A 21356-nucleotide genomic window follows, 5' to 3' on the forward strand; every position below is an offset into this window, starting at 1 on the left:
GGTACCTAAGTTAACAACTTGGGGAAGTGAAGGCGGTCGAGAGTAGTACCGGCCATGCTGCCTCCTTGTGTACTGAAGGCTTAGTATACAGTCGAGTCTGGATTTACGCGGGTTTGGTTAACGCGTTTGGTCATTTAAGCGGTGCCTTGCCAGAATCGAAATGCTTTAATTACACGGTAAATTTGGTCATTTACTCGGCGAGTTGCTGGAGGGTCCAGATGCGCCGCGCCATTTTGGATTCAAGCGGCCCAGGTGACCACAAGCGGCACGAATAAGGTTCCGCAGTATGTCGCTGTTGCACTATCGGTGACGTCATATGACGTATCGGACTGTGATTGGGCCACGCATCGTTACCACCCACGCATTCCCTCCGCCGCTAGCTGTGATTGGTCTAATGTAACATGACGTGCCCTGCCACCAGAATTCGCTGACCTAGCCGGGCCAGTCTCATTGTTCTCAGTCCGCGTATACAGTTCTCTCTTGTGCCCGCTATTCCCCTCACAACTCACAATGGCTTGCGCGGGACCCCCACCACCAGAGAAAAACATTGAATTACCTGGACCAAGCCATGATACTATGAAGGAAATCATCGAGTTGGGGGAGAAACTTCAGCTCATCCTTGACAACGACCCAGACAAGCATCGGTATGAAGTGTCTAATAACCATCTGACGAAATTTATGGAGCCGTATATCCAGATCTATCTTGACAACATCAATGCTAGTCGTCAACGTAGTGTTGAGGACTTCCTTGCCCGCAAGCCACCACAGCCTCAGCCAGCCCAAGTCAGTGATAGTGATATTGACAGTGAGGATATAACTTTGAGGGGTTTGTCTGGGAGGCCCTGCAAACCTCTGCGAGTAGTGAAAGTGATTCACTGGAGGGCAACTAATCTGTCCTCTGCCTCGGAACCAGCCGCCATCCATGTGTGCCAACCCAGCTTTTCTACTAACGTAAGTGTTAAAAACCTAATATTATTGATATTTCTCTTAATTATTAATTATGTGTGCATACTATCATAAAATTAAGATGTTATTTTTACTACAAGGTACTTATTGTGTCGGAAAAAGTGGAGTTTGAGGGTCGGCCCAGTCTCTATTTCAATTAATCCCATATGTTCTGTTATTTTATTTACGCGTTTCTCGTTTTACGCGGGCCTCCACTGGTTCAATTGACCGCGTAAATGCAGACTCCACTGTACAGTGTGCTGTATCCACACTGTCCCTAACAGGTAGTCATGCTTTTGGGACCCACTTAAGCTTTCACTGTATGTTACTGTATAATGGAGCATAGCCAGTGTTACCAGGGCTTATAAATCTCCTGCTCATTGACCTTTCTCATAAAGAATATATTGAATGGATGTAAGTCCCAAGATCTCTCATACATATACAGTATTATATTCTATAACATGCCATGTGCTTCTAAAGCCTTAATCAGTTTTTGTGACTTATTTATCATTTTTTACCAGATCTTGGGAAGTTAGATGCTTCCATGTTTATTGCCAGACAAGGCACTATGGCAAAGCTTACACAGTAGTAAGCTCCTGATTATCATAAGGTTAGACTGCAGAGTCACATCTGTAACAGTTTTAAAGCTGCTGTGATTGTAGATCTAAATAGTTATCAACTAGAGGTAGTAGGTAGTAGGCAGCTATCAAACAAGGAGGTACTACCGCCTGGGAAGTTATCGGAAGCATAATGTGTTGTCTAATGGTATACTCTGCTGCCATATGGCATCACAAAAATTTTGACCTAGTCTCAGATTGCTGATCTGACTTTCTGTCTCATTTACACACAATTGCAGGGTCTCAATTGTTTCTCATTGACAACACAACTATATCGTTTCTCACTATTGATCTTTTTTTATAATTTTTGCATTTCGTTATGGTTCTTTGCTGCTATTATTATTATTATTATTATTATTATTATTATTATTATTATTATTATTATTATTATTATTATTATTATTATTATTGTTATTATTATTATTACTACAGGTTGTACCTCTAGTCCGGCAACCTCGGGACCTGACCGGTGCCGGACCATGGAAACTCACCCTTTTCCTGGATAGATAGTGACTTGTGCTTATGCTTGGAAGCACTAGCACCACTTTCTCTGCATCATGGTCTCTTTGAAGACATATTGAAGGGTTAAATGTCGTATAGTAGCTTCTCAAATTTCGCGAGTTTTTAATTCTTAACGTATTTTATTGGAACACACAAAAAAATAAATAAATAAAAATTTTGACGGCGGAAACTTGAATTTCGACGGGTTTGAACGGCCCGCCAACGTGCAGACGACGTGCATAATCGTGTAAACAGCGTCATTTCTCTTATGTACAAAAGATTCATTATTGTTTATTACTGAATGTCTTTTTTTGAATTAATGTTTATGTGTGCAAAATGAGCAATACAATTCATTAATAATACGTAGAATATTAAAACACACGAGGAAATGACACAGCATTGTTTTCGTTGATTACAAAACCAGTGACTGACTGGTTCTACATATAAAACTGAAGAAAATAAGACCTTGGTTGTAGCTGTAGTAAAATTAATATGGTTGTTTTAAGTAATGTTATTTAATGTTAATAAATGGAACAATAGAAGTAGCTAACGATAATGGTAAAGAAAAAAGAGAGATAGCGTATGTAAGTGCGCATGCGCACACGTGAAAACATATCGTCATTACTTTACATAAGAATATGAAAGCAACACTTATTTACTGTTCATATATATTTTAATTTATGTTTCTGAATTTGTTTTTATTGAATTAATGTTTGTGTGTGCAAAATAAACAATACAATTTATTAATAATACGTGGAATATTAGAGGAGACGAGACGGCTGCCGGCATTGTTTATGTTAAAGCTTACAAAACCAGTAACTGATTGGTTCTACATATAAAACTGAAGAAAATAAGACCCTGATTTTAGCTGTACGGTAGTAAAATTAATGTAAAAAAATTAATATGGTTGTTTTAAGTACCTGCAATGTTATTTAATGTTAATAAATGGAACAATATAGGTAGCTAACCATTAATGGTAAAAAAAAAAGTGAGACTGCTCGTATGTAAGTGCGCACATGTGAAAACATATCGTCATTACTCTACATAAGAATATGAAAACAACACTTATTTACTGCTCATATATATTGAAGGGTTAAATGTTGTACTCTGTATAGACAAGCAGAGAGAGAGAGAGAGAGAGAGAGCAGCCGAACTGCCGGATGTAAACAAACCTTAATTTCCCGCAGCTTTGTTTTTTTGTTTTTTTTAAGGGGATTAGCCCACCCGGGCATAAGTCACTGACCCACATTGGGGCCTGAGGGGCAAAAATTTAATACTCCTGTAATAATAATAATAATTCAGATAAAAAAAAAAAACAAAGCTGCCTATCTACCTATTGGACAAACTAAAATCGTTCCGGACCACGGGAGTTTCCGGACCACAGAATGCCGGACTAAAGAGGTACAACCTTTATTATTATTATTAAATATAAATTATTAATTATTAATTATTAATTATTATTATTATTATTACTATTGTTGTTGTTGTTGTTATTATTACATGTCCCCCCTGCCCCGATAAGGGTCTGTGACCTGTGCCCAGGTGGGCTAATCCCTGGGGAACAAAAAATGGCAAGGTAATACACGATGACAGGATGGGGAGTTGCCCGGCTGCAACTGCATTTTGAAGTACTTTAGGAATATATTTCACCACTTAAATGATTTGATAATTTAAACCATATCAGAAATGTAACTTATTTGTTGTTATTACCTGTATGAGTTGACAAATATCTCAATTAACAAAATACAAATAACTTCGTGATGTTGCCCACACACTCTTGTTAACTATTTTCAACTTTGTTTGGAAAAGTAATAACAATAAAAATAATTAGGCACAAGAAACCTACAGAAATCAGAGTCATATTGTTGGACAATCTTTCCTATATGGTAGGTGCAAAATCTAATGTCAGTTTGTGTAAACATAACTGATTCCATATACTGTAGTGTCCATTTCTAAAGCAAATATTTACTTGACAGGCAAACAAACAGCGTAGATCTCTGTCAGCATTCAACTTTCCTGTGGGTGGCTCCTTCTACCAGGCCTCAAGAGTGCTCATTGACAGCATCATTATTCCTTCAGAAACCAGAAAGGTATGTTAGTGGAATTCCATTCATTCTCTTGGTTTTACTCTAATTCCTGAAATTTTGGCACAATATTGAATTAAGGCTTTCGCCTCTTCGCCACAGTGACATACTGTACTCGATCTATCATAGGAGGCCCAGAGTGGCAGGTGGTGATGTTTCCAGTTCATCAAGAATAACCAAGATGCAATGGTAGTAGTGCCAGGTTTGCTGTATCTGTCTCAGCACTTCCACAATGTCTCATACAGTAGAGTCACGATAATTCGGGATTTAGGTACCAGAAGACATTGAATTATCAAATCATGAATTATAGTTTAATTGGTTTTATTGGAAATAATTTTCACTCAATCCAGCCACATCAACTGCCCGGCCTCCTATCACTCGCACACAGAATTTACTTCACACTCCATTTTTCTTATTTTATAGTTTTGTCATATTTTTGTTATTTCTAAGACACAGTGGTGCATTGAAATTATATTTCCACAAATTTTTGGTTGGTTTCTTATGTAAATTCTGCGGCAGCTGCCTCTCAGCCACAAATTATGAACAGTAGTAATAGAGGCATTGTACCCGCCAATTTAAGATCGTGAATTTGTGTTTTGTAAATAATCGCAACTCCACTGTATATGCTGCTGGTAGCAATATTAGCTCCACCCACTCTAGATCCAGAGAATGATGTAATGGCCTCCTGTGGGCTCCACCATTGTTCCACCAGTCTCCCATTGTCCTCAGAAGTGGAAGGACACTTTGTATGATATATCAGTACAGTGGTCCCTCGGTTAACGAACACAATTCGTTCCAGAAGGTCGTTCGTTAACCGAAAATTTCGTTTACCGAAACCATTGTTTCAGTGGGATTTTGGGTAATTGGTTCCAGCTCACCGAAAATTACATACAAACTAAAAATAAATGCAGTAAAGTACACTTACTTTGAGGTGTGTATGTAGAAGGCTCCTGGTTGATGATGATGATGATGATGGGAATTAGAAGTGGGGGTGGAGGAGAATGGAGAAGAGAAGGAAGTGGGGGTGGAAGAGAAATCACCCCATGCTTCATGCTGCCATTTCACCCATAAAATTTTAAGTTCACTTGGTGTAATTCGAGATTATTTTCTTTAAATCAACACTGCACTGCACTATATATTGTCAAAATGTAAAATAAATTTCAGAATGACCAATAATTGCACTGTAAAAACATAAAATTAGTTTACGTTCAAGAGAGTCTCAAGCAAGATGCTTCCTCCACTGATCAGAGACACAAACTGACGCCATTCTGGGTGAGTCAAGTGGCTGTTTGGCACGCTAAAAACTAGTTCCCTGTACATCAATTATGTTAAATAATTGTTAAAATTACTAAAAATTTTAATATAAGACTTTGAAAATTATTGAATAGTACAACCTTCTTGATATTTACTCAAATGGTAACGAATTTAAGCCCTAAACCAATTACTGTATTGGCAGACTAATACCCCAGCTGGTGAGCAGGCAAAAACATATTGACTCGATTTCGTAAGGATTTCGTTAACCGAGTTGAAGATTCTTATGGAAGGTAATTCGTTAACCTAGGGATCGCTGTAATTTGGAGTAAAAATGGCAGAATCATTTGATGTAGTGGTGAAGTATATTTCTGACCAGGAAAACCTTAATAGTGACAATTTGTTTAAGAATAATGTAAAAAGTGAAGAATTAGTGACTTAGATGAGTGTGAAGTTGGAGTATGTACAGTAGGGTCAGGATATACTGTATAGCGAGATAGGGTCCAAGGATGTTCGCCATATACTAAATCGCGATATGTAATTACATGTAATTATAGGGTTAGGTTCTGGGGGCCAATAAAGTGACTAAACTTGACTTGACGAGTTTATTTGTACATTGGCAAATTTCATCTTCCTGGGATTTCTCTGTGCAAATGTGTCAATTACTTGGTTTATATCCACTGGTATATCTCATTATTTCACACTGTCTGGCAGTGCTGTATATTAAGTGCATTCAGGTGCATGGGAATGGCAGAGGTGGTGGAAGTTACCGTGGCGTGGGGTGAGGTCAGGTAAGTTGACCCAACCTTCGTGTTACTAAGGTGTCACCAGGTCAGGTATGGGTTGGCCGCACCATGCAGTACCTGGAGGGGGGGGGGGTTTCCGGGCAACCAGGAAACCCCCCTGGGTGTGCCACTGGTTATCTAGTAAATTTAGTCAATATTGTACAGTACAAGTACACTGCAATATTCCACATACACGTAAGTATAAATATAAAGTTCACAATGTGATGTTCGGACAACATCCAATTCGGTTAACGTCACGTTTCCAAGAACGTATCTAGGACGTTAAGTGGCGCACGACTGTATATGAATGCAACACTTATTTACTGTTTATATATGTTTTAAATAATACAGTGGTCCCTCGGTTAACGAACGCTTCGGTTAATGAAATTTCGGTTAACGAATTACCTTCCATAAGAATCTTCAATTCGGTTAACGAACAAAAATTTGATTAACAAAATTCTTAGGAAAACATGTCAACATGTTTTGGCCTGCTCATCGTCTGGTAGGTTAGTCCGCCAATACAGTAATCTGTTCCAGGCTTACATTCGTTTCCATTGGAGTAAATATCAAGAAGGTTGTGCTCTTCAATATTTTTCCAAGTTTTATATTAAAATCATTAGTCATTTTAACATTTATTTAACATATTGATAATATATGCAGTACAGGGAACTAGTTTGTTGTGCGCCCATCACATGTGCGAGTCGGTCACAAAGTGTCAGTTGGGCATTTAAAACAGTGGAGAGAGCATCTGTTTTGTTGGTGTCTTGATTATTTTTGCATTTTTCATTGAAATTATTGGTCATTCTGAACTTTAGTTAACATATTGATAATATATAGCGCAGTGCAGTGTTGATTTAAAGAATATAATCTTGAATTACACCTAGTGAACTTGAAATTTTATTGGTGAAATTACTGCATCAAGTATGGGTCCCCTGAAAGGTGATTTCTCCTCCATCCCCACTTCCTTCTCCTCTCCCTTCTCCTCCACCCCCACTTCTAATTCCCATCATTATCATCAACCAGGAACCTTCTATATACACACCTCAAAGTAAGTGTACTTTACTGCATTTTTTTTTTAATTTGTATGTACTTTTCGGTGATCTGGAACCAATTACCCAATATCCCATTGAAACAATGGATTCGGTTAACAAAATTTTCGGTTAACGAACGACCTTCTGGAACGAATTGTGTTCGTTAACCGAGGGACCACTGTATTTACGAATGTAAAACAAAAATTCTACTCACCAATGGTGGTAAAGTCTAAAACATAAGGACAGCCAATGAATATTGTGTGAGTTTTTACTCAGATGACGAAGTCATCAGGTACAACTCGGGCTGAAGCTGTAGGTTCAACGCTGGCTGAAGCTGTAGCTTTCTATAAAGCTGTTGCTGAAACTGTTACTGAACCTGAAGTTGATGTTGAAGCTACTTATGATGCTGAATTTGATGGTGTAGCTGAAGTTGATGGTTTAGGCCGCCTAAACCATCAGCCAGAGTTGAACCTGATGATTTCGTCATCTGAGTAAAAACTCGCACATCATTGGCTGTCCTTATGTTTTAGACTTTACCACTATTGGTGAGTAGAATTTTTGTTTTACATTCGTAAGTATTATTTAAAACATACATGAACAGTAAATTAGTGTTGTTTTCATATTCATATGTAGAGAAATGACGATATGTTTTCACATGTACGCACTTATTGTACATACGTTGGCATTCCCAATCGTCTTGCTTTATTTTTTTACCATTTGTGGTTAGCTACTTCTATTGTTCCATTTATTAACATTAACTAACATGACTTAAAACATATATATTAATTTTTTACATTAATTTTACTACAGCTACAACCAGGGTCTTATTTTCTTAATTTTCTCGTGTAGAACTATCGTCCCGGACTCCCTGCTGTAAACACAAACGAAAACAGTGGCATCCCATCTCCTCTTGTGTGACCATATTATTATTAATTTATATTGTATAAGGTGCATTCAGAAACATTATTTAAAGAATATAGTTTGCAATTTTCATTAATTGTGTTGTTTTGGGGGAGACGAGGGTAAAGAGCCACACAAAAGACATGAAAAGGTCACACTTGGGAACGCATCTCATTATTATTGCTTTATTTATAATAGTAATTAATGATTCGCGATACGATGATTCACCTTACACTGCAATATTGGAGGACACATTACCATCGTTATTCGAGGCTTTACTGTATTATTATTATTATTATTATTTATTCCTCACATTTACTGGTACAGTATATATTATTTTATCTACAAAGAATAAGTTCTTCCACACACAAACCTCCCACACATCCAGCTCATGACACAGTTCAGGCAGTCACTCAACTGACTCACAGACATGTGGCGGCCACCATGGTGGATGTGTGTACCGTGACGCCACATTGGGAGGGAGCGCAGCCATGCATAACCCACTGCCTCATAACACATTTGCTTCCCACATATGCTTTTCATTTTAATTATTTTATGGTTTCATATTATATTTTATTTGTTTCTCAGCCACATTGTTTATATAGAGTGGAATAATTGTTAAAGACGTCCAATTTTCTGAGAGACACGTTAGGAGTCATCTGGTGCGGCCGTCTTCAGGAGAGAGCACAGACTGCCCTCCCAAAAGGTAATATACCAAAGTTAAACAGACCTTCATCAATGTCTTCATGCTAGAAATGGAGGAGTAATCCCAAAACAGTTTTCTAGCATAGTCCCCCTCCCCCATATTTTTTTATTATACAGCATTAATAATGCAAACATTATATGGATTGATGAATTATGTTTCTTTCTCAGGTTGTAGCCCAGTGTCTACGAATTTGTCAACAGCAAAAGCATATGACCAATGCCCCAAAGGACTTCCCTGTTTTCAGACTCTAACAAATCTCATAAAAGTTTTTCCTACAAGAAAATTTCTAATTTAATATTTTGGGTGAAATTTGGAACTAGACTATAATTGTATGTGAGCTCTTCAATAAAAGAAATCTAATGTACCACGTTGTATGTCAAAAATAAGTACGGTAGGTAGACTTCGAAATCCTTGATGACTATTGCCACTGTTTAGACTTGACCAAAACAAAGTTATTAATTCTTTCATAAAATAACTACTTCTATATTAGGGTAATCTGCATTAATTACTATAAGCCATGTCAATATTATGATTTTGTTAATGGTGTCCAGGGTATGAATACAAAATACATTTATTTACTATGCAGTTGAGCAATGAAATAAGAAGCAGTGATATTAAAATTACATAAAGAAGATATCAATTATTTTATCCCAATGTTGAAATAATTTGATTGAACTTGGTCAGTTAGAATATATTTTGTGCGGGCCATCTGAGTCAGCTGGAGGTTGAGTCCATGGGTAGCATCGCCACGCGACCCACACACACCACATGGTCCCAGTGAGTACAGTGTATTTTAGAATTAGAAAAAATAATATCTATGCAGATGGCATGTTGCTTTAAATTGAGAAGAATGAAGAGCACGGGTGTGTATGTGTGTAAAGTGAAAGCTGTGTTTGGACTTAGCGTGTCACCAAGTTAGACTGTACCTGTAGCTACATCCCCCTAGCTCTCCCCTGACCAGGCCAAGTTGTTTTATTGTTATTTTTCAACTTGTAATTTGGGTAGATATACTGTACATATTGTTTTTTTCTTTTTTATTTATACAAGTATAATTTTTATTTATTCTTCACATTTACTGGTATGCATCCTTTGTGATAACCAGGGTTTTCCTATATTAGTGAGCTACTTTAGAGCTGTACAATGGGTTTAGTGTGTTGGGGGGGGGGGCTTTTTGGGGCCCACCTGACGCATCCTCCATCTCCCATGTCATAATGGATTCGCTCTACACGGATTCGTTCTACACAGTGTTGTCTGGGAATGCAACCCTCATGTTAAGTGAGGGGGCACTGTAATTTAGTTATGCCATTATATTAAGAAGCATTTGGTATAGAAAAAATTGCTATAATCAGATGCACTCAAATTAACAATTTGTGTTCAGTATTTTTTATAGCTATTCGCTATTACTACAGTAAGTCCTCAGTTAATAATTTGATTGTGTTCTTGTAAACTGCAACGTTATGTGAAACAACTTTGAGCGGATAAATTTTTCCCCCATAATATGCACCAAAATTAAGACGATGTAAACACAATTGTAAATGCCTGTATACTTTGCACTGCCAATACACGTAAATTACAATAATGTTTAATTAATATTTAGTATGATATAAAGTACTCACCGATGGCAAAAGGTGAAGCAAGTGAGTGGTGGGAGGTGGCGTTGGCGGGGGTCACAGGGACCCAGAGGGTCCTCCCCCTTCCCCCACTGCCCCCATCACTCCACTTGTCTTGGTATCACTCAACGACAAAACACTTCCAACACTGGTCTTAATTTCTTCAGCACTAGCACGAATAGTATGCACCGTGGTAACGGGTAAACCCAATGCTACCCCTAGATCTACAGAACATTCGCCTGCTTCAAACAGACATAAAACATCCGCCTTCACTGCAAGACTGATGCTTCTCCGCTGCTTCTTGCAACTAGCAGTACTGGCAGAATCACTTGCTGGTCATTTTGAAGCCGTATCAATGGGCATAGTAGAGCAAAACAGCATGAACACGAGGTACACAGAAGACACGACCGCATCCACACTTAGCAGAGGCGTAACCTAGACTGATGCTCTGCGGTAACGTTGTACAGCATCACAGGGCGGGTGAGGGAAAGTGTTGTGCGGAGCAATGTAGTGCCATTTGACCAACAAGGTAATAACCATTTTCCACAACGTTATGTGGAGTCTTGGTATAGAAATAGTATTGATGTAATAACGATATGATGTTATCTGCAATGGAATCTCCTTATTTGTTGAGTCCCCTGGAAAAACACTCAATCACACATAAGGGTTGATGGAAACTCAAGCATAATTGACCTAGACTGAACCACATTGAGGTTTTAAAAAATTGCACATCTGTGGTAGGAGGGATTCCTTCACAGATGATCCTGAAACTATCAGAAACCTCTCGCTGTCAGAAAAATATAGGAACCAACAATATACAAGGGTGAACTGAAAAGTAATGCCTTCTAATTTATAATTCCAACACAAAATGAGATACAGTATTTATAATGAAACCGAAACAAATGCTTAGAGTGAACTTAATTTTTTATTTTGACATAGTTACTTCTAAACATATCATTTCTGCAGTCCACACACTTCTGCCAATGTTGAAGCAGTTTCTTGATGCCGTCACGATAAAACCCTGTTTCTTGTTGAAAACACTTCCTCACAGCTGTCTTAACTCTAATGTATGAAGAGAAATGTCATCCTCTAAGATGTTCCTTAAGTTTAGGGAATAAGTGGGAATCTGATGGAACCAGATCTGGGCTGTATGGTGGGTGGTCCAAGCCTGTGAAACGAAGGTTGTAAATTGCTTCAGTCGTTAGCAAACTCATGTGAGGGCGCTCATTGTCATTGGAGGAGAACCATCTGAATGTCAGGGTAAACTTTTTGAATCCATGACATTAATCTCTCCAAAGGTTCATTGCAGTGCACAGAGTTAATGGTGGTACCAGTTGGCATCAATTCTGAACAGACAACACCATTAATGTTCCAGAAAACAGTAAGTATGAGTTTTTTGGCAGACACTTGGGTTTTGAACATTTTTAGTTTTGGTGGGCAAAAATAAAGGATATTTTGCTAATGGCAGTTGACAAGATGTGCATTGATGAAGGGCCCTGTCAGGCATGTAGTAACATGGTGGTGGAAAGATGAAGTGGACAGAGGGATAAAGGTAAAAAGAAGATTTCATAAAGCTTGGAAGAAAAATGGTGACAAGGAGGAGTACTTGGAGGCCAAATGCAGGGCCAGACAAGAGGTTTACAAGGCTAAGAATCACAAAAAAGATGCATTCAAAAATATGCTGTATAGTTTCAACACAAAAGGGAAAGTATTCAGGATAGCCAGGCATATAGTGGCCTTATTGTTAGTCAAAGTTCCTGATGGTGATCCTGACCTTCAGGAACCTGTAACTCATGGCGGCAGGCGGTATTCAAGAACGTCCTGATCCACTGGGTAGGGAGGGGTACCAATGTGTGCAAATGGGCAGGATGGCCGGTGGTTGGTATGGTGCGAATCAGCTGTCACATGTAAGGAAACAAAGTTTAATTTTATATGTTTCAGGATGTTAATATTATTACATTCTGTTTTACTTCATTTCTGTTACCCATCCTTGAATATTGCACAGGTACTCATTTAGTTCTCTGCTGCAGAGTGCCATTTAAAAATAATATATAAGGTTTTTGAATATAGCGACATAATTGTGTGATGAGGTTGACTGGGTTGATCATAAGCATCACCACTGTAGGTACTTTATGCATACTACTGTATATGAATTCTACTTGGACCCAAATAATCCTTTTTAATAATCTTTCCCAGAATCTTATACCCTGTATTTCAGCTACATGTACTGTACTAGATATTCATGGTAATATTAATTTTTAAGGTATAGACAAATTGTGATATAAAATATGTTTAAATACATTATTCTGGTGTCCAAAGTTCAAATTTAGAACTTTCATTTTTTGGGATAGGACTCCAAATAAAACAAACTTATCCTTGCTTAACTTACAACTACATTATACTTACTTACCTACCATAATGTATGCTTTATGTAAAAGAATAATATTTTAATTTAAAATTTCCTAGTGTATTACCAGGTACTATTTTTTAAGTTTTCGGTAATAGTTAGGTTAGGATGAGTTAGCTTGGTAATTGTACGACGTGAGATTAGCCTACACGGACTGGCACCGACTATACTCGTGTAAATCTTAACAACTCGTATATCAGGATACATGACTTTTCTCTTGTAAATGGAAAGTTAGCCATCATTGATTAATTCATCATTACACCAACATAGTGTGCATATACATGTACCTTTATTTTTAGATACTAAAATAAGAAAGCCATATACAGGAGTGTTTGTGTCAACACCAACTACTACTGTATTCTGAAACAACTACAAACAGAGATTACAAGTAACTCTAGCTGAAATTACAGAACCAGTTATGAGAGTTAGTAGCTGAGATTGCCAAAAATCATCATCAGTTACATAGTGTTACAGTTAGGAGATTCATGTACAATATTCATTATTACCAAAGTTACAGTGGTGACAAACCACTGTAATAAGAAAAGCTGCAAGAGACCATACAATAATACAAGCTTCCATCAGGTAATTATGGCTAACCTACAAAGGTGTGGAAAATGGCCAAAGAGCAATGATGATGATGATGTATACAGTAAACCTTGAAAGAACTTTAATTAAATTGTGAATCAAACAAATGTTAGCTTTTTACTCTCTTGTGCAGTGAAGGTTAGAGTAGTGAGGGGAGAGCAGGAAGTGGTGGTGGCCTCCCAGCCTTACACACACACACCTCCCCCCCTACTCCTTATAGTATTATGGTGAAAGTCATAACGTTTTTTTAATTTCTACATTTTCACTAATGAAATGAAATACTTGCAGGGGTTTACTGAACATATCAAAGACTTAATTTGCACATGGCTTTAAGAATCCAGCCCGGTAATTTGACTGCCTTCAATCATACTGACCGCAAATAACTTACAAATATACAATTGGCCCCAATATTAAAGGAGTACAGTTGCACAATATAGAGAATGTGTATGTATACCATTACCAGGCTGTGCAGATTAGCAGTGTTCATTTTCTTGATGGACAAGATAATATTTTGAGAGAAAAATACAGTACCTAGACAGGAATTTTTCAGGTGCTGCATGATTCCACCTCACTGTACACTTTTAACCAGTGAGGACAATCAATGGGCTGCTTGTCATCAGTGCACAGACTGTAAACATGGGGTGACAGGAGTTATGACCTCACATGACAAGGGTTACTGTCACTGATACCAGATTATAGAAGGGAGGGGAGTGGTAGTTAGGGTAGGTGACTACAGGTGCCCCCTCCCTACACACCCTGCAGGTGTGAGGTGAGGTGACAGGAGTTTTGACATCATATGACAAGGTGTACCACCACTGACACCATTTAGACGAACACAAGTGATCTGTGAGTTGTTACACACCAAAAAATTTAATGTTTCAAGATGTTTATGCAACTTTTCTTATCAAAAAAATCTGGGCAAGTAAATTTCACTCAAAAATTTGTCACTGCAATTCAACAAAATATCTGGGCAAGTAACAAGTAAATGTTCCACATACTGTAATCTGCACAGCCTGTTGTATAACCTGTAGTAATTCTCTGAGTACAGTAAACCCTTGATAACTCGGCATTTGATAACTTGAAATTTCATACAGGGTGAGCATAAAGTCTTTCCCTGATTACAAACATTTATTACACAAAACATATGCTAGGTACAAACATACAGTTTTTTGCAGCTTAAAATATGCATGAAAAAAAAAAATCTATGAATTCGTCTACACAATGCTACAACATTCATGTTTCTATCTAGAATGGTCTTCGAGATATGCAAGGCATGGATATGGTCTCGGAATGTATAAGTATAACTCGGGAAATGCCGAGATATATTAAGTTATCTGGAAAAATCTTGGTATATCTGGCCACCTACATCACCTACCATGCCTCTATTTCACCTACCATGCATCTGTGTCACCTACTATGATGCTTCATTCTTTGCCTGTAGTGCTGATAAGTGTTACTTTTTTACATTTAGTAATTACATGTACACATAAATGGGTCGATAATCTTTTATTGTTTGTTTTTTGTAGGAGGGAGGAAGTGCCTCGATAAGTCGTAATTGGGGATAACTCGGCAAGGCTAGAGCCCCATATGTGCCGAGTTATCGAGGGTTTACTGTACTTAGTTTCATATTGTAAAACTTCAGAATTAATAAAGTAAATGGTAAAATTTTCACTGAGGAAAATGAAGTTTATTATCAGTATAAAGCATAATTGTCATTATGTATGAAGACTGACCAACATCAAAACAGTAGTGACAGAGCCACCAGCTTACCTGCCTCTGTCACCACCATGTTTGACATCAGCAAAAAACAAAAAAAAAACAGTTTATGGAATAGAAGAAGGTATCAATTAATTATTCATCTGATCAAATGATGCAAATTCTTGATACTGTACAGTGTTAGAGTAAAAAAGTCAGGTACAGTACCAAGAAATTTAATATAAAATTGGGCCTCAGTCAGCCAAGTATGTGAAAAAGACTTACACACTTCTCGTACATTATTGTATTATACTTGCAAATACTGAAATTCTGTAAAATGGGAGAAAAATACTCCAACTAGTGTTTCTAACATGTTCATCAGAGAAAAAATCAGCCTGCAGAATTGCTTAAGTTGTCCAGAGATTACTACAATACAGGTCCAGTACAGGTATCACAGTCTGGGTTATAATCATTGACTCAGAAACAAAAGAATGCTCAGTGACAGAAATTAACCCAATTCTTCTATGATGAAGTGATAAAAGAAGTTAGTTCAATATTTAATGGGACACCCACATATGATTCATGTACAGTAATGTAATGCTCAAGATGATACCAGTAGTAAAAGGTAAGTTATACTGTACATAATCCATGCGCCTCAGAGTATGAGAGAAGCAAGGAGGAAAGACAGAGAATATGGGAAAACCTGCATAACTTCTGCACTGGAAGGTTTTATGTGTGAGACGGGGTGATAGTGATGAGGATGTGGAGGGGAAACAGGAAATATGAAGTACCAAGAATGAATGGAAGTGCAGAGAAACTGATACAAATTTATGCTGGGGAGGATTAATTGTGAGGATAATGTGGTTCAAAAGGAAAGAAATTCATAAGTATAAATAGAAGTAAGATAATGAAGAAGGTAGAGGGTTGTTAGACTATGTACTGGTGGACAGAAGGAAATATGGGTTGAGTTATATAAATGTACTATGAGGGGTGGTGCATGAAGTGTTTTGGTAAAATTAATGGTGAAGTGTTCTTCCACATGCTAATATTCATGCACACATCCATATACTGTACTGAATAAATAGCTGTGGCTGGGCATCTGAAAGTACTGAGTACAAGTGCCTATTGAAGTTTATTTGACTTGGCCGGCTTTACTTAATAAGCTATCTCCGTGTGAAGTCAGCAATGCCTATTCCTTCCATGACAAGTCTTTTGAAACACTCAAATTCTTAGAACAAAGAAAAAGTGTGAAAATGACCACGCCCACATCTTGAGATAAACCAATTAGTGTGAGTTTATAGGGATTTATAGTAATGTCATCTAAGGGAAGTGTGATTGGCTGAAGAACTTGTGCATTTTTGGTCAGGTTATGAAGGTGGCATTATCCAGGCATGGTGTGTAACATAAGTGGACCCAGACTCTTCGATATATGTTGGGAGGATTAAATTTCTGAGCCTGATAGGAACATAGGCTTATTATTCCCCTGGATCATAGCCATCAATGATCAAGCTGCATTTTAATAGATTAGGTTTAGGGCAAGATAGACTTTCTGTCATCCCCGAACTTTTTTAGCAAGGGGCGACCTAATTGAGGTGTATAAGCATCTCAAGGGGCACTACTCAGTCGAGTGTCCTTACTTGGAGCTGGCGGACGCTCGCCCCACAAGGGGTCACAGCTCAAAATTGAAGAATTGTGAACTCTTGGAACAATCTACCAAAAAGTGTTGTGACGGCACAGAGTGTGAGCTCTTTCAAGACAAGACTTGACCAACACTGGAGCAGGTTCAGGTACATTCAGGAGCCGGTGCATGCCCAGTACTTGCCAACAGTGCGTGACAGAGACGTGACCGATTGCCCGAGCGGCTAGAGCCGATCATTGGTGAAGAGGATAATAGTAAATAGTAAAAAAGTGTTGTAGTGGATACCTCCCCTACAAACGCTGCTTGTCGCTGAGCAGCCGACCCCGCGAATTCCCCAGTGTATGCCTCGTGGTCTAGGTCAACCAGCGCCGCCTTACATGACGGAGGTCAACTGTTAAGCCACGCCTACCTCCGCTATATAAGACCTGACCTCGTGGTGACCACCCTCTCTTTCGACCTACACCAATCAACAAGCAACACCTCCTCCGCCTGCCTGGCGGTCCTCGCTCCCGCCGGCGAGCATGGCGACCCACAAGCTGTCCTCCTCTGAGCGTCCTCACCAACCAGCTCTCTCTACATCACGCTTGTAACCATGCTGTCTTCCCAGCACCAAGTTGCATTGTACATCCAATACAACATGTATACAGAGAGCACATTGTGAGTTTCCTTTCTCCATCCCATCCTGAGTGTGAACCAAACATAACGAACCCCACAGTGTGTTAGAATATTCAATAATATACATACACTGTAATATAATTTACAAGTTCTCAAACTGTTAACCAGATATTGTAAGTATTAGATTTTGCCTTCATTTCTCTTTATTATTCAACCCTCCGTCGTCACTCCTTCCTTCCTTTACCCGTCACCTTTAGTCATCTAGTGGTCAGAACTTAGTCACCCATAGATCTCTCCTCATGTCCATTTAAGTAAATCATAATATTTCATGATAAATAAACCGATATAAATCTAATTAGTGCTATCGTGATTGGAATTTCTATGGTGAAAAATATGCAAACGAATGAGAAGAAGGTAATTAAAGTACAGTACTGCAAATGAACTGAGGGGAAAAATATAGTACAAATATTGTACAATATTAAGAAATGGTTGACAAGACGGATACGGGAATATAAAGGGAAAAGGGGTTAAGGAAAAATGAAAACTGTTCAAGAGAGTAGTCTTAGAAGGTGCATGTGAAATGTTTAGGTACAAGAAAAAAAAATAACAAGAAGAGGGTAAGGTGAGACTAGGGATGGTAGGGTCACTGAAGAAAGACAATGGCCCACGTACTTTAGCTGATAAAATTGAGTGTCAAAAAAAGTGGGTGGTGATAGTCATTTGCCTCCAGATAACACAAAATAGAACTTATATATACATACATACATATACATATATATATATATATATATATATATATATATATATATATATATATATATATATATATATATATATATATATATATATATAAAATCACACAGGAAAAGAAACAACGAGCACCTTGTGTCTTTATATATATATATATATATATATATATATATATATATATATATATATATATATATATATATGTGTGTGTGTGTGTGTGTGTGTGTGTGATAAAATATATTCTGGTACTTGACAGCAGCTATTACATTTGCCCTGACTTTAACTTTCCCGCGGTACCTACCCTGCTGTAAGGCAAGTCAGCCTAACTACTAAAAAATTTTTAGCACGCATTAAAAACTTATTAATGAACATTTTATCGAATAATATTTAATTGTTTTTTTAAAAGTTAATTCTTAAATTCCAAATTTTTAGTTTTAGATATTAATGAGTGTTGGTAAACACGTTTGAAGTTCGTTTGACTCCGGTCTAGCAGAAGTTCGATCAGTGTGAGGCGAGGGCTGGAGGCCGCAGTGATCAGCTGGGCTGTGGTGAGGGTATACACAAACATCTTGGGCACCTTCAAGTCTTCAAATCTGCCGTCCAAAATGCATACTTAATTTGGATTATCATGACCCTTTTATCTGGAAGTAAGTATTTGATATAAAGGATTGATCGAAAATGAACATTAATTGAATTGACAGTTAAATGGAAGCGTAATGTAATGTTTTGATAGGTGAGGTTGTTGGGTCAACTGGTCCAGTGTTGTGGTTGACGGCTCACACCCTCCTCCTGCAGTCTCTCTCTCTCACTACTACTTTACATTATTAAAATAACTTGAGAATATAGATTGGTTTTATTTTATGTTATCTGGGAGGTAAATGACGTAGGTTTGATGTTAAACTGAGGTGTATGGAATAAGAAGTAACATGAACACTTGTGATACAACTCGCTCTATGTTATACTTGTTCTAGACTATACCAGAAGTACTGTGTGTTATTATCTTGGTCTGTATCCAAACCTGCATGATGTCATTCTTTCTACAGTTGTCATAAAAAAATATATTTCCTTTTGAGTTGTATTTTCCCAGTACGTTCTTTGAGTTGTATTATTCCAGTACTTTCTTTGAGTTGTATTATGCCAGTACAGTACTGTAGCTGTAGTAACGTATTACTTGAACAATACTGTATGGTGTCATTAGAATAATACAAGTGACAGTATTAAATAAAAAAATATATAACTTCACATCTCAACTCTGCTGGTACAGGAGTTGGACCAAGAACTTAAATTGTATCATCAGCAGAAGAAACAATTGTACCTATGAATTTTTGGTGCAGGACAACTCGTACCCAGCGCAACATGTCAACTCGTACCCAAATATATGCGAAGTATAGTGACCTCCATGAATTACTTTACAATACACATGGAGTCGGTTAAAATGTTTATTCACCAGTACAACAAAGTACAGCCTAAAATGTTATTAAAATCATACAGGATCTTAAAAACTGTGCTTTTGTGTTTTTTTCATTGTATTGACTCCACAATTAATCAAGTCAGCACTGTCTATCCTTGCTTGACTTGCTTTTTGTACAGCTCAACATTATGAAGACCACAACCTTAACAAATATCTATAGTTGGACCAATTCTTCACTGTCCAATCCATAGACCTCAGCCTTTGTTTTTTTTTTTTTTTTTTTTTTTCGAGGATTAACCCACCCGGGCACAGGTCACTGACTCACATCAGGGCCTGGGGGCAAAAATATAAGGGGGTAATAATAATAATAATAATAATAATAATAATAATAAAAATTAATACAAAATTAAATATATATAAAATATAATACCTGTAATAATAATAATATGTAATAATCAGTAAATAAAAATATATATAAAAAAGATCAGTATTGAGAAATGATATATGTATATATGGTGTGTTATCATAGTAAGAGAAACAATTGAGACCCTGCAATTGTGTGTAAATGAGGCAGAAAGTGAGATCAGCAACCTGGGACTTGGGTCACAATTTTTGTGATGCTATGTTGCAGCAGGGTCTACCATTAGACAAGTAGCATCTACAGAGTTGAAAAGGGCTGTTAGCTTCTCAGAGGTGGCCGCTTGGGCCCTTAGAATGAAAATAACACTAGTGTTACACCTGGAAGGGACGAGCAAATGAATTGCCACACTGCTGATTCAAAGTCATCAACATCTGGAGGGTTAGGGATGGCTTACGTGATGTCATTGATCACTTTGTTAAACTCTTCTTTATGTTTTTGACTCATTAGTACAAAAGCCAGTGGAACTTGCTTTATGAAGTCTTCAGAATGGAGAAATGTGTGCACAGACAGTAACTGATAAAATGGTTGGCATACAATTAAACTAGTGTCACCTGTTTGTCAGCTTGTTTGGTATAAGCCCTGGGTTTTACTTAATAATTGTGTGGTTTGTGATACTTGTATGTAACTCAGATAGTACATGTACACAAAGATACACACATACAGATGCGCTGATTAACGGTAAGGAGGAGTATCATATGTCCCAACGGGATGAAGAAACTGCACTAGTTGAGACTGTGTGTGAGAAGGACCTAGGTGTGTATGTTGACAATGAGCTGAAGTTCTCGGGCCATTGCGAGAAGAAGGTAAATCAGGCAAATAAATTATTGGGTCTTATAAGAAGGTCGTTCAGATATCTAGACGGTCCGTCCCTCGTAACGATCTTCAAGAGTGAAGTGCTTCCCCATCTGGAGTACTGTCACCCCGTCTGGTCCCCAAGATATGCTAGGGACTGTCAGTTGGTTGAAAATGTTCAAAGGAGGGCCACCAGACTGGTGCCTGCCCTTCGGCACCTCAGCTACCCTGAGAGATTGGAGCGCCTGAACTTGCCTAGCTCTTGAATCAATTATAGCAAATAGCATCCGATCGCATTTAGAGAAAAGCAAATTAATCTACGACTGTCAACGTGGGTTTACAAATGGAAAATCTTGTCTAACAAATCTGCTGACGTTTTTTAGGAAAATTACGATGTTATTTACTTAGACTTTAGCAAAGCATTTGACAGAGTACCGCATCAGAGGCTTCTGAGAAAAGTTAAGGCTCATGGTATCGAGGGGAAAGTTTTAAATTGGATAAAATCATGGCTCATCGATAGAATGCAGAGGGTCAGCGTAGATGGTGTTAAATCTGAGTGGGGCTGTGTAACCAGTGGGGTTCCCCAGGGGTCAGTACTAGGCCCACTCTTG

The 21356-nt window shown here is 37.9% G+C and overlaps 2 protein-coding genes across 2 annotated transcripts in view; both read left to right on the plus strand.

Annotated features, from left to right (window-relative positions):
• LOC121871346 (methylcrotonoyl-CoA carboxylase beta chain, mitochondrial-like) overlaps positions 1–9452 on the plus strand; it is a 58603-nt gene extending 49151 nt beyond the window's left edge. Inside the window, exons 12-13 of the mRNA XM_042373564.1 lie at positions 4040–4153; positions 8988–9452. Coding sequence (XP_042229498.1) covers positions 4040–4153; positions 8988–9071 — 198 coding nt within the window. The 3' untranslated portion in view covers positions 9072–9452. The remainder of the gene's footprint in view (positions 1–4039; positions 4154–8987) is intronic.
• A 9175-nt stretch (positions 9453–18627) lies between these two features.
• The window catches only part of LOC121871347, a 67793-nt gene continuing 65064 nt past the window's right edge, over positions 18628–21356 (plus strand). Inside the window, exon 1 of the mRNA XM_042373566.1 lies at positions 18628–18768. The gene's annotated coding sequence lies outside the window, so the exon portion shown is untranslated. The remainder of the gene's footprint in view (positions 18769–21356) is intronic.

Source organism: Homarus americanus, unplaced genomic scaffold (assembly GCF_018991925.1).
Source record: "Homarus americanus isolate GMGI-L3 unplaced genomic scaffold, GMGI_Hamer_2.0 scaffold45698, whole genome shotgun sequence".
Taxonomy (NCBI): domain Eukaryota; kingdom Metazoa; phylum Arthropoda; class Malacostraca; order Decapoda; family Nephropidae; genus Homarus; species Homarus americanus.